Source organism: Brassica oleracea, chromosome C1 (genome assembly GCF_000695525.1).
Source record: "Brassica oleracea var. oleracea cultivar TO1000 chromosome C1, BOL, whole genome shotgun sequence".
NCBI classification, from domain to species: domain Eukaryota; kingdom Viridiplantae; phylum Streptophyta; class Magnoliopsida; order Brassicales; family Brassicaceae; genus Brassica; species Brassica oleracea.
In genome coordinates this window covers 13,651,218-13,663,384 of record NC_027748.1, presented here as the reverse complement: position 1 = coordinate 13,663,384, position 12,167 = coordinate 13,651,218, and the positions used below count along the sequence as shown (strand labels likewise).

The 12,167-nt window shown below is 42.7% G+C and overlaps 2 protein-coding genes across 2 annotated transcripts; both read left to right on the top strand.

The window, feature by feature from the left end:
- Positions 1-2,010: 2,010 nt before the first annotated feature.
- Positions 2,011-3,718, top strand: LOC106344005 (protein translation factor SUI1 homolog 1-like). Its single transcript, XM_013783384.1, has 5 exons — positions 2,011-2,230; positions 2,737-2,817; positions 2,944-3,149; positions 3,312-3,365; positions 3,452-3,718. The coding sequence occupies exons 2-5, from the start codon at positions 2,781-2,783 to the stop codon at positions 3,494-3,496; spliced, it is 342 nt and encodes a 113-aa protein (XP_013638838.1). The 5' UTR covers positions 2,011-2,230; positions 2,737-2,780; the 3' UTR covers positions 3,497-3,718.
- A 176-nt stretch (positions 3,719-3,894) lies between these two features.
- On the top strand, positions 3,895-11,669 carry LOC106324295 (DDRGK domain-containing protein 1-like). The gene is made up of 9 exons (XM_013762291.1): positions 3,895-3,979; positions 4,082-4,208; positions 4,287-4,395; positions 4,863-4,972; positions 5,181-5,282; positions 5,363-5,521; positions 5,683-5,739; positions 5,832-5,868; positions 11,298-11,669. The coding sequence occupies exons 2-9, from the start codon at positions 4,089-4,091 to the stop codon at positions 11,507-11,509; spliced, it is 906 nt and encodes a 301-aa protein (XP_013617745.1). The 5' UTR covers positions 3,895-3,979; positions 4,082-4,088; the 3' UTR covers positions 11,510-11,669.
- Positions 11,670-12,167: the final 498 nt, after the last annotated feature.

Here is a 12,167-nt window from a genome sequence, read left to right as displayed (position 1 = left end):
ATGGGGATCATCTTACTTGAATTTACTTTATCAAGTTCTTTTTCGAGAGCGAACATAATTTTTTCAATGTTCCACTTACTAGGATTTTTTAATTCTCTCCCTCGAGATGATGACACTCCATGTCTAAAATCTCGTACTGAATCCCACTCTAGAACCAATAATATATTCAGTTTTCCCATTTGGGATGAATTATGTTTCAAATCCCTTAGAGTGAGATCTTAATTTGGGGTCTGCTTAAAGAAATCACATCTAGTGAACTTGTTTGATGATTCATCACCATGATGGTTTCCTTTATTTTTTTGACATACTATATGTGAAAAACTTCTGGTTTTTCAACATTTCACAAGAATGTGGATAACATTATTGGAGATGGCTATATATCAGTAAACTTCAGGTTTACCACTCATTTATACTTTTGCCATCCTTTTCTTATGCATGTCTTTTCATCATAAGCTCCTCTAGAACTAATAATAAATTTTATAGTAATAGATATTATACTTACTTATTTTGAGAGAGGAGAAATATTTGTTACCTTTAGTAGTCATGTACGATGACCCAACATATGCCAAGTACATCTATCTCTATCCTGAATCTCAAAATCTTATTCAGGAAGATAATTTTTATATCACATCGATATTTTATTTTCATTTTCTGGACCAACCAGAAAATCTGAATCATCAAGATGAGTATTCAAGCTATGAAAAGATGGTCCGGGCTCATAAGAGATGAAGTTTATTTCACTTCCTTTCTCTTTTTCTTTTTGAATCTCGATACAGATCGGCTAAATATTTGGCGTACGAAAACAACGTACCCAATTTTTTTCTGGCCATATCTATAGCAAACTTTTTCTGTTTGCCTTTTATCACCCGACCACTTTCATTTTTCGTGGAAATTTCCATTATTATCATAGGGATGGAATCTTCTTCCTCATCCTCTTCCACGACCACGATAGCGGTTTCAACCGCATCCACATCCTTGTCCTTTTCAAGTTGGACCAATTTGAAGGTTTAGTATCATGAGTTTCTTTTCTTTTCAATTCTCACGGAGGATTTACATCAACTCCAACAATTTGGTGAATCCTTTCTTTCAAGGATTTGATTATTCAAAGATCTTCTAGTCATATAACTATTTCCCGTAATATCAAGGGCATTTATTTTGAGATTTGTCAAATTTGATATAATAACCGAATTCATAGAATAATAATATATAAAGACGGAAATTGAAATGCAGAAACTAAAGGCATAAATTTAAATTGCAAAAATTTAAAGAGCATAAATAAAATTGGAGGCTTAGCCTACCACATGATCCGAGGAGTCTTAGACTACCATATTAATCATTTTTCAAAGTCCGAGGAGACATGGTATACCATTTTGACTTTTACTTATTTCAAGGTCCGAGGAGACTTAGTCTGCCATTTTTAATCTTTATTTTTTTTTTATTCACGGAGGCAACGTCTACCACGTGTTTCTCTGATCGTGAAGGCATAGCTTACCATAACGATCAGTCGGGGAAGGCAACGCCTATCATCCCGAAAATAAACAGAAAAGACCTAGCCTCTCACTCCGGAACAATAATAAAATTTAAATAAATTAAGTATATTAAAACACATAAATTTAAACATTACTTCGACTGGTTTAAAAAATTTCGGATTGATAAACCTCAGTTAGTCAGAACTTCATGCTGATAACGTGTTGTAAACTACTAACTCAGATGTATCTATAAATTATATATGTATATTTATGTTTTGTATAACAACGAGAGAGTAGAGAATTGAGAGTCTTTATTATTTTCCCCTTAATACAAATACAAAGGGGAAGAGGTATTTATAGTAGAGAAGTAAGAAGACACCTATACTGTGTCTCATTATAAAAATGACACCTGCAACATGAGAAGGATAGGCGTTGTTGCCCCACGTGTGCCAAGCTGGACAATCACTATTATTTAACAAAGGATAATCACCGACTTTAGTATTATCTTCTAACATATCCGATGGAATTGGAACTGGTGTAGTGGACAAATCAAATCTACCAAGTGGATACGTGTGAAGTCCAATTACAAGCCCACCAAGGGGTTAAGTACAAAGCCCAAGTCCACCTTGAAAATATAATTTGAGACTACGTCTTCCTCTCCTCCACCGAAACATAAGTTGCACTTTATCCGAATCTAGGGTTTCATTCTCTCTTCTCTTCTCCCGATAATCAGATCCTCGAAACTCTACTCCTCGAATCAGGTAGAATTGCCCTTCTTCTATCCACGTTTTGTCTTCTTTCTTTAGCTGATCGCAGATTACACCTTGTAATTTCCTTGATTTCCATAATTTCGAGGTGAAATTTATTGCGTTTCTGGTTCGTTTTTTTTTTTTTTCCGTCTGAAGATCGGACGCGAGCTTTTGCTTATGATCTATTATAATTGTAGCTGAATTTGAAAAAGAAAAAAACGTAGTCTTTTGATGGATTGATGTTTCCTCTTTACATTGTTTGGGTAATTTGACTGAATCGTGTCTGGGATATGATCAGATGGTATTTTGCTCATCTCGTATCTTCAGTTGGTGATGATAATCTTTAGTTTCCCATTTGATTATCAGTAATCTCCAATTGAATGTGGCTCGTACTAGAATTGTGTGTTTTATTGATTTGTTATCGTGTTATGTTTATTTTATCCCTAGTTATACTGTGTGTTGTTGCCCTTCTCTTTGTGTTTGTCAAATTCTTATGTGATGTTGGTATTATTTCTCAGGTCTCAGTTTCTCTGTAGTTTGCCCACCAGATCAACAAAGTTTCATGTCTGAACTTGATTCCCAGGTCCCTACTGCCTTCGGTAAGCTCCAATTGTATCCATTGTTGATTGAAATACCTCTGCATATCTGGCTCATATGATTTTGTTAAATGTTTCTCATGTTGGATTTGATAAGGGCTAATGAGTTTCTTTTTGATTTTTCTGCAGACCCGTTTGCTGATGCTAATGCTGAGGACTCAGGTGCGGGAACAAAGGAGTACGTCCACATCCGTGTGCAGCAGCGCAATGGTAGGAAAAGCTTGACAACGGTCCAGGGGCTGAAGAAAGAGTATAGTTACAGCAAGATACTTAAGGACCTCAAGAAGGAGTTTTGTTGCAACGGAACTGTGGTTCAAGACTCTGAACTCGGACAGGTGCGTGTTTTGAAGCTCCGTGGTATATCATCAACTACTGTTTTTAACAGTTGGTGTAGTATCATTCAAATAATGCAAACAGACAGTTAAAGACTTGGCTTAAGAATTTTAGCTTTTGTATGTGTGCTCTCTCTTTAATTGTGCTACTGTGAAAATTTGTAGGTTATTCAGCTTCAAGGCGACCAGAGGAAGAACGTCTCCACGTTCCTAGTCCAGGTAATAATCACACTCTTTCACGAACAAAGCTAACATAAAAACATTGTTGCATTATCTCATTTTCTTTACTTTTTCTCTTGCAACAGGCTGGCCTTGTGAAGAAGGACAACATCAAGATACATGGTTTCTGAGCTGCTTGTGTTGCAGTTTCCCTAGGCCGTTTGCTTCATTCTGCTCTAGTGAATCATTACTGTTATCCTCCCTTTCCAAAACATTTCTTCAACTTTCATCTTTGATTCTCTTGTTGCTGTTTTCTCTCTATTCACCTTTGGTATGATACTAAGAGACTACCATCTTATGTACTTTGGCTTTGCCACTTCTTTAATATGAGAATGTTAAGAATTTCTCGTTAACTTGGCCTCTTCTCTGATTATCTTTCTTACCAAGATAGATCTCTTGGATCCGTATAGCAAATTTCTTAATAACAAACCATGAAACCAAACAAGTCATATTATACAGAGAAAAAAAACCAAAGACTCTGACTCGTATAGAGGATTCTGGGGTCGTGTACAGTTACGAAACTAACCCTGTCGATCGTCTTCTCTGGCGAGTCAAGGTGGAGGGAGCTCTGCAATCCTCGAGCAAGACGCTTTAGGTTAAACTACGAAAATTAGGTTAGATTGTGGAACGATCTGAGTCGATCGCTTCGTTATTATATTTTGATTTTTCTCAAAACTGTTTCAAATTCCCTTTTTTGGGTTAAATTTCGATCGCAGGTAAGAGATGGAGGAGATATTCGCTTTGATAGTGTCGATGATCCTCATAGCTGCAGTGATTCCTTTGTTCTTATGGAAACGTCGGGTAGATGCTAGATCACGTGAGGAAGATGCAGAACCGCCGCAGGTAACTTCTCAATTTTTTTTTTGTCATTGTTGCGAAATGGATTGTTACGTAATTCCTCTGTTTTGGGGTTGCCTAAAGGTTCAGGCACGTGAAAACGTGGTACGTGGGACTGGTGGTGGGGGTAGAATGCGTCGGAGACCCGCAGCTTCTGCTGGTGCTAGCTCCTCCTCAGCATCTAACGTTCAAGGTTCGTACTTTACAGCTTCTGTGTCTCTTTAACGTTGTTAAGTGTCAAGTGTTGAGTTTTGTTTTCCAAGTATAAAGACAGTATCAACTATCAAATAAAAGACATGGTTTTCAGATGATAATCTATATCAAGTTTCTGATACTTTTATAGCTGTTGACAACAGCCGTGTGTTATTGGTTAGAGTTTACTGTCAAGCCTTGGAGAATTTGTTATTCATCTTGCTGCAAAGCTAGGGAGGGTCTGAAAAATAATGACCTGGCTTTCAGATGAATGGAATATCAAGTTTCTGATTACTTTTATAGCTGGTGACCACAACCGTGTGTTATTGGTTAGAGTTTACTGTCAAGCCTGAGAGAACTAGAAACCTGTTATTCATCTTGCTTTAAAGCTAGCTTATGATTAGGGAGGGTCTGAAAACAAATGAACTACTGGGCTTGGAATATTTATTTGGGTACATTTGAAAACAGAAAACATCAGTGGGAGTGAAGATGAAGAAGAAGGTGAAGCCATTGGAAATCAAGCCAGAGCATCTAAGAAGAAGGAGAAGAAGCGTCAAGAACGAGAAGAACAAAGACAGGTGCCTAAACAGTCTCTGTCGCCATGAATTCTTCTAATGTTCTACAAGTACTAAGTATAGGAAATTATAGGAATATCGTTTCACCAGTTACAGTCCCAACTGTGAAAGTCTTAGATTGTTGCTCAAGGATAGAGCATTTACCCTTGGATCAGAATAGTACGTGGCAAGTCTTTCCTGATCAAAATTCTCTTCATATGTTCTGGTAAAGGCTGAAGAAGCTGCACGTGAGTCAAGGAGTACAAAACAAGATTGGTATGCAGAGATGCGGAGGAAGAAAGATGAGGAGCGCGAGGCAGAGGAGCGGAAGCTGGTGGGTCAATTATTTCATCTCCAATTCTCTTCTGTTTAGGCGTCCTGCTCTAGTAAATACTGAACTTGGCTGTTATGTAGGAAGAAGAAGAAAAAGCACGACAAGCCAAGGAAGAAGAGGCTGCTGCGTTAGAGTTTGACAAATGGAAAGGGGAGTTCTCAGTTGACGCTGAAGGTACTACAGAGGAAGTACAGGGTGGAAACCAAGATTTGCTTTCAGAATTTGTTGAATACATAAAGGTATATCTTGAATAATCAAACACTTTCCCACCTCCCATTATAATCGTTATTCTGCCAACAGAAACACACTTAATGATGATGTATATATACAAGTGTTGTCTCATCCCTTATCAATGTGCAGGAAAAGTAGCTTTTCCTTTTGATTTGTTATGTGATTGCAGAAACAGAAATGTGTTCCACTTGAAGATCTCGCTGCAGAATTTAATCTACGAACTCAGGTTTCTGCTGGCTACATCTTCTATGAAGCAAATATGAATACATTTTGTCATTGTTCTAAGTCTGAATCTGATTCAATTGTTTGTTGGTGTAGGAATGCATCAATAGGATCGCCTCTTTGGAGAGCATTGGTAAATTTTCTCTCTATCCAACCATTGAACTAGGATTCGTACGGTAGCTACTCATGCGAAACCGTAATGGGACTTTTAAGATCTGAAAAGTGATACCTACGTCTTCTCCTTATTCTTATACTACTGGCTGATCACGTACTCATGCTCTATTCGTGACCAACAACTGCACGTGCCTTGTCTATGACTCATCGCTCTGCCATTATCCATTATTCCCCCATCTACTAGATCTTTTATTTCATCACGCCCTCACTTGGGCCCTTAACTGTCTCCCCCTGTTTTCCCTTATGGGCCCTGCGACTGTACTGATATAAGATAGGTGGTCGTATAGCCTCACTCGTATTAATACCATCCCCAATGAAATTGACCTTGTCCTCGAGGTCAAAGCTCGGAAAGCGTTTCTTTATTGCAGACACCCACTCCCAAATGCACTCATGAATTGGTAAACCCTTCCATTTCACCAAAATCTCGTCTTGTCATGTCCCTCCATTGACCCTTGTTGACACAAACCCCTCCGGTTCCACAACCAACTCTCCCTCACTATTGAGTTGTGTGGGTAGTGGCAATACTTCAGTAACCTCCCCTATCGTCTTCTTCAACTGTGAAACGTGAAACGTGGGATGGATCTGCGCGTCATTTGGTAACTTAAGCTTGTAAGCTACCTTCCCCATTCGGCTCTCGATCTCAAATGGCCCATTGAAATGTGCAGCTAGCTTCTCATTCAGTCTTCTAGCCAACGTTCTCTGTCTGTATAGCCTCAACTTCGCAAAGACCTTATCTCCCACTTCGAACTCGACCTCCCTGCGGTGTGTGTCAGCCCGCAGCTTCATCATTTGTTGAGCACGATGAAGATGTTCCTTCAGTAGCTGTAAGGCTGCATCTCTCTCCACTAACTGACCCTCCAATTCCGCATTTGTTGTGGAACCTGTTTCATACTTGATCCAAGTAGGCGGATCTCGCCCGTACAATGCTCGAAACGGAGTCATTTTGAGTGAGGAATGGTACGCAGAGTTGTAACTCAACTCCGCCCAAGCCAAATAGGTAGACCAAGTCTTCGGTTTCTCACTGGCAAAGCAACGCAGATAGGTCTCCATCCCTTGGTTAGTCACCTCGGTTTGACCATCAGATTGAGGGTGATACGCGGTGCTGAAACAGAGGCGTGTTCCCGACAACCTGAAAAGCTGTTTCCAAAACATACTTGTGAACACCTTATCTCGGTCGGAGACGATCATTCGAGGGAACCCGTGCAGCTTTACTATCTCCTGTATGAAAATCAGTGCCACGTCCGTCGCTGTAAACGGGTGACTGAGCCCCACAAAGTGGCTATACTTCGTCAAACGATCAACCACTACCATCACTGTGTTCCAACCGCGAGAACGAGGAAGACCCTCCACAAAATCCATCGAAATATCCTCCCAAACCTGCTCCGGAATAGGTAGAGGTTGGAGCAATCCCCCTGGAGCCAAGGTAGAGTACTTCTGTCTCTGGCACACCTGACACGCGGCTACGTAACGACGAATATCAGTGAGCATCCCAAACCAGAAAAACAACTCTGATATGCGCCGTTGAGTCTTTAAAACGCCTCCATGGCCCCCAATCTTGCCGCTATGATACTCTGACATAATCACTTCAATCAGAGGAGAAGCTCGGGGAACAACCATCTTGCCCTGACGTAGGAGTCGGCCCTGTACCATCATGAAGTCTGGATGTGTACTAGGATCGACTTTCAACTCAGAAATCAACTTCTGCAGTTCAGGGTCCTTATCAACCGCACTAGCAATCTCCTCCAGCTGAAGAACTGTAGTCACTTAAACCGCCTACAACTCTTTAACCTCCACGATGCGTGATAGAGCATCTGCCGCTTTACTTTCCAGGCCGGGTTTATAGACTATCTCAAAATCAAACCCAAGCAGTTTAGTCAACCACTTCTGATACTCCATGTTCACCTTGCGTTGCTCCAACAAAAACCGCAGGCTCTTCTGATCAGTACGCACCGTAAACTTCCTCCCAATTAAGTAGTGCCGCCACTTCTGAACCGCAAACACAATTGCCATCAGCTCCCTTTCGTAGATTGACTTATGCTGCTGACGTTCAGTGAGAGCTTGGCTATAGAAGGCTATCGGTTGATGATTCTGCATAAGCACCGCCCCCAACCTGTAACCGGATGCGTCCGTCTCCACGACAAAAGGAATGTCGAAGTTGGGCATGGCTAGAACCGGAACCGTAGTTATTGCCTTCTGCAGAGCTTGGAACGCCCCTCTTGCCTCAGTTCCCCAACCAAACTGATCCTTCCTCAACAGACAGGTAAGCGGTCGCGCAATGCTTCCATAGTGGCGCACAAACTTCCTATAATAGCCAGTAAGCCCCAAGAATCCTCGTAATGCCTTAATATGCTTGGGCTCTGGCCATTTCAACATGGCTTTAATCTTCTCATTATCAACCGCCACGCCTTGTCCCGATATGATGTGGCCAAGGTATTCCACCTGAGAGCTTCCAAACTGACACTTTTTAAGATTTGCGTACAACTTCTTCTCCTCCAGTATTTGTAACACCGCCTTCAAGTGCTCGCGATGTGTGATCTCGTCTTTGCTGTATACGAGAATGTCGTCAAAGAAGACGAGAACAAACTGGCGCAAATGAAGACGAAAGACCTTGTTCATTAAGGACTGAAATGTCGCCGGCGCATTGGAGAGTCCAAAGGGCATTACTCGAAACTCATAATGCCCATCATGAGTGCGAAAAGCCGTCTTGGGCACATCCTCTTGTCGCACCAATATTTGATGATACCCCGAACGCAGATCCAACTTGGAGAACACTCTCTCTCCATGTAACTCGTCTAACAGTTGGTCGATCATCGGAATGGGGTATTTGTCAGCAACGGTTACTCGGTTCAAGGCTCGGTAGTCGACACAGAATCTCCAGCTACCGTCCTTCTTCTTGACCAAGAGAACCGGACTCGAAAATGGGCTTCCACTCTCTTGGATTATCTGCCAGCATCGAAGCTATTTGCCGTTCGATCTCTGCTTTTTGGACCTGAGGATAGCGGAATGGTCTAACACTCACCGGTCTAGCCCCTTCCTCAAGTGTGATGCTATGCTCTTTGCCTCTAGAAGGAGGTAACTCCGTTGGCTCGGCAAACGCCCCCGCATATTGGCCTAACAACTCGGCCCAGTCGCCGTCTGCCACCACCGCAAGACCTACTTCATTCTTCTGAATGCCTCCATACTCAACAATGAGAGCTTCATCATCCTTCCCCATTGCTTTCCAAAGAGATTTGAACGACACTGCTTCCGAATGTAAGCTCAAATCTCCCCTTATCATCACCCAATCATTATTGAGCCAAATCTTCATACACTGCGACCTCCAATTCACGCGCATTTCGCCCAAGGTGTCCAACCACTGTACCCCGAGAATCACGTCAGCTACTCTCAACTCTAAAGGTAAGAAGCTGGTGGTGATCGTACAAGATGGTAACTTCAGTTCGACGTCATTAAGAACTCCCTTGCCCGTCACTTTCACGCCACCAGCCACCAACACCCCGTAGGCCGCTGTTGCGCTTGGTCGTAATCCCAATTTCTGAATCAGCTTCTCCGAGACGAAGTTATGTGACGCGCCGCTATCGATCAAGACGATGACATCCTCTCTGAACAAAGTGGCCCGCAACTTCATTGTGCGAGGAGATGTGAGACCCACCACCGAGTTGATGGAGATCTCGACAACCATCGCCTCCACCTCATCTGCCTCCACCGCAATCTCTCGAGGCTCCTCCGACAATTCCTCTTCCACCCCATTTGCGTGAAGAACGAGTACCGTTAGCTGGGCTTGCTGACAAGGGTGATTAGGGTGAAACTTCTCATCACACTTGTAGCACAGGCCCTCAGCCTTCCACTTTTCCACCTCTGCCGGTGTCAAACGGCGAAACGGAGGTTTCAATCGACCATGAGCCGTTGTAACCCTAGCTCCAGCCCCTTTTGGAATCGTTGTAGACGCATGAGTCGAAGTGTTGGGCTTGGGCTTAGTCGGTGAAGTAGAGGTGGTATTGGGCTTAGTAGGTTGGGCCCCAAAAGTGGGTTTTGCCGATTTCGAGCCCACCGTCTCCGAATCACCGGACCATTCCTCCACTTTAATCGCCGTTCTCATCATTTGTTGAAGGTTCCGGGGATCAAACATTTTCATACCAGCCCGGATCTTCATCTTCAACCCGATCGAATACGCCAACTCCAGAACCGGATCTGAAAGTTCCGGCGCGTTTGAAGCTAGACCAATAAAATCCCGGTTGTATTCCTTAATCGTTCCCTCTTGACGGAGGGTCTACAGCCGCTCCCCGGAAGAAACATCGAGCACCGTGGAATACTGCTCGAGCACCCGATGTTTCAACTGAGCCCAGTTCCGGAATGGGTTTCGATTGCGCTCCCACCGGAACCACAGTAAAGCGTCGCCGGTGAAACACATCCGCACCGCGCGAAACTTCTCGTCCTCTGTCATGTCTCCCAGCTCGAAAAATTCCTCCATACGCAACACCCAACTCTCAGCCTCCTCTCCCGAAAACGAAGGTAGATCCAGACGCCTAGCGAGAGCCGCATGTCGCCATGCTTGTGTCCCCTCCCACTGGCTCGAGCCTTGGCTCTGGTGAAAAAAAACCTCCGATCGAGGACCCATAGGAGTTGACATCATCATTTGGCTCCTACGGTCACCGTCGAAAGTGGGTCTGCTCCCGCTTGCCGGTTCCGGAAAAGAGTCATCGGTCTGATGCGCTTTTCCTTTCTCCGCCTCACGAAGCTTCTTCTGCGCCTCTTCCTTCTCCTGCTGGTCGATCTCCCATCGACTGAACATGACCGCAAGCTGTTGCTGCATCACGTTCAGCGACTGTTCCATCGTCTCCATACGACTCATCCCTTGCTCCAGGATCGGAAGACGGCTCAGCTGCTGCTGCATCTGCTCCAAGGTAAGATCCATGTCAGATTTCTTCGGTGGCATTTTCCCAGATTCGAGGGCTCTGATACCAATTTGATACACTTTTGATGTATCGAACTTGTAAAAAAAGACCCAAATAAGAGAAATGACGTTTTTATTGATGAAAAGAGATAAGTACAATCAAGTTTTTCTTAGGAGTATCTCCTCTCTTCCATGAAAACCCTGATTATACAACTGATGCCTTTTACCTACGTCTTCTCCTTATTCTTATACTACTGGCTGATCACGTACTCATGCTCTATTCGTGACCAACAACTGCACGTGCCTTGTCTATGACTCATCGCTCTGCCGTTATCCATTATTCCCCCATCTTCTAGATCTTTTACTTCATCACGCCCTCACTTGGGCCCTTAACTGTCTCCCCCTGTTTTCCTTTATAGGCCCTGCGACTGTACTGATATAAGATAGGTGGTCGTATAGCCTCACTCGTATCAAAAAGCCTCCTCACTTTTATTCAGGACGGCTCTCTGGTGTTATGGACGATAGAGGAAAATACATTTACATATCAATGGAAGAGATGAATGCTGTTGCCGATTACATCAAGCGTCAAGGAAGAGTAAGCATCTCACATCTAGCGAGCAAGTCGAACCAGTTCATCGACTTGGAGCCCAAAGTACAAGATCAGCTAACTGGAGAAATAAGCGTCATGGAAGAGATCTCAGTTTCTTAGTTCACCCATTCACAGATTCTCGTGTAAAATCCTTTTGTCAGAAAAACAAGAGTAAGAAAAAGCCCTTAGTGGTTTGGTCATACATAGGTCTTGTTCTGATTTCACTAGTATAAGATCCTTACATCTATATGCAGTTCATGAAAATCTATTATACAGTATCTTTTACATATTCCATGGGTTTAAAGTTGTAACAAGTAGAAAAATACATACGAGATAGTTGTTGGTAAGATAATGGGTGTATTTATTATGTATCCATAATAATGGTTATGGTAGGTGGGAGGAGAGATTCAATTTGATAATGACCAAACTTCAATGTCTCTTAAATGAGTGAACGTACTCTGAAACATCTTTCGACTCTTTTTATATACTTCAACACCACCATCTTGCTCTAATGCTTCATGCATCATCCATGCCTGCCAGTGATGTGTGCTTCAACGATTCTTCAAAGTCTTAAGCTGTTGAATTGATGCGTGTAAACTTTACAGAAACGTGGACGAGAATCCATCAGTGGCAGTGCATAAACTCAGCCTTGTTATACTATTCACTTTATGAACATAGATTTTAAAGCTCTCTCCTGTCTCTTCCATCTTAAAAAAAGGTTACTCTTCGAATCATGTTTTAAGCGATCTCTCATGAGATTTGCTTGCCTTAAACAACG

What these genes read in the sequence shown, in the direction of transcription:
- LOC106344005 (XM_013783384.1), top strand. Translation starts at nt 2,781, where the DNA reads ATGTCTGAACTTGATTCCCAGGTCCCTACTGCCTTCG. An exon ending in CCAGGTCCCTACTGCCTTCG is followed by an intron (nt 2,818 to 2,943) that starts GTAAGCTCCAAT and finishes ATTTTTCTGCAG; the next exon opens with ACCCGTTTGCTGATGCTAAT. An exon ending in AAGACTCTGAACTCGGACAG is followed by an intron (nt 3,150 to 3,311) that starts GTGCGTGTTTTG and finishes GAAAATTTGTAG; the next exon opens with GTTATTCAGCTTCAAGGCGA.
- LOC106324295 (XM_013762291.1), top strand. Translation starts at nt 4,089, where the DNA reads ATGGAGGAGATATTCGCTTTGATAGTGTCGATGATCCTCATAGCTGCA. An exon ending in AGGCAGAGGAGCGGAAGCTG is followed by an intron (nt 5,283 to 5,362) that starts GTGGGTCAATTA and finishes GCTGTTATGTAG; the next exon opens with GAAGAAGAAGAAAAAGCACG. An exon ending in AATTTAATCTACGAACTCAG is followed by an intron (nt 5,740 to 5,831) that starts GTTTCTGCTGGC and finishes TTGTTGGTGTAG; the next exon opens with GAATGCATCAATAGGATCGC.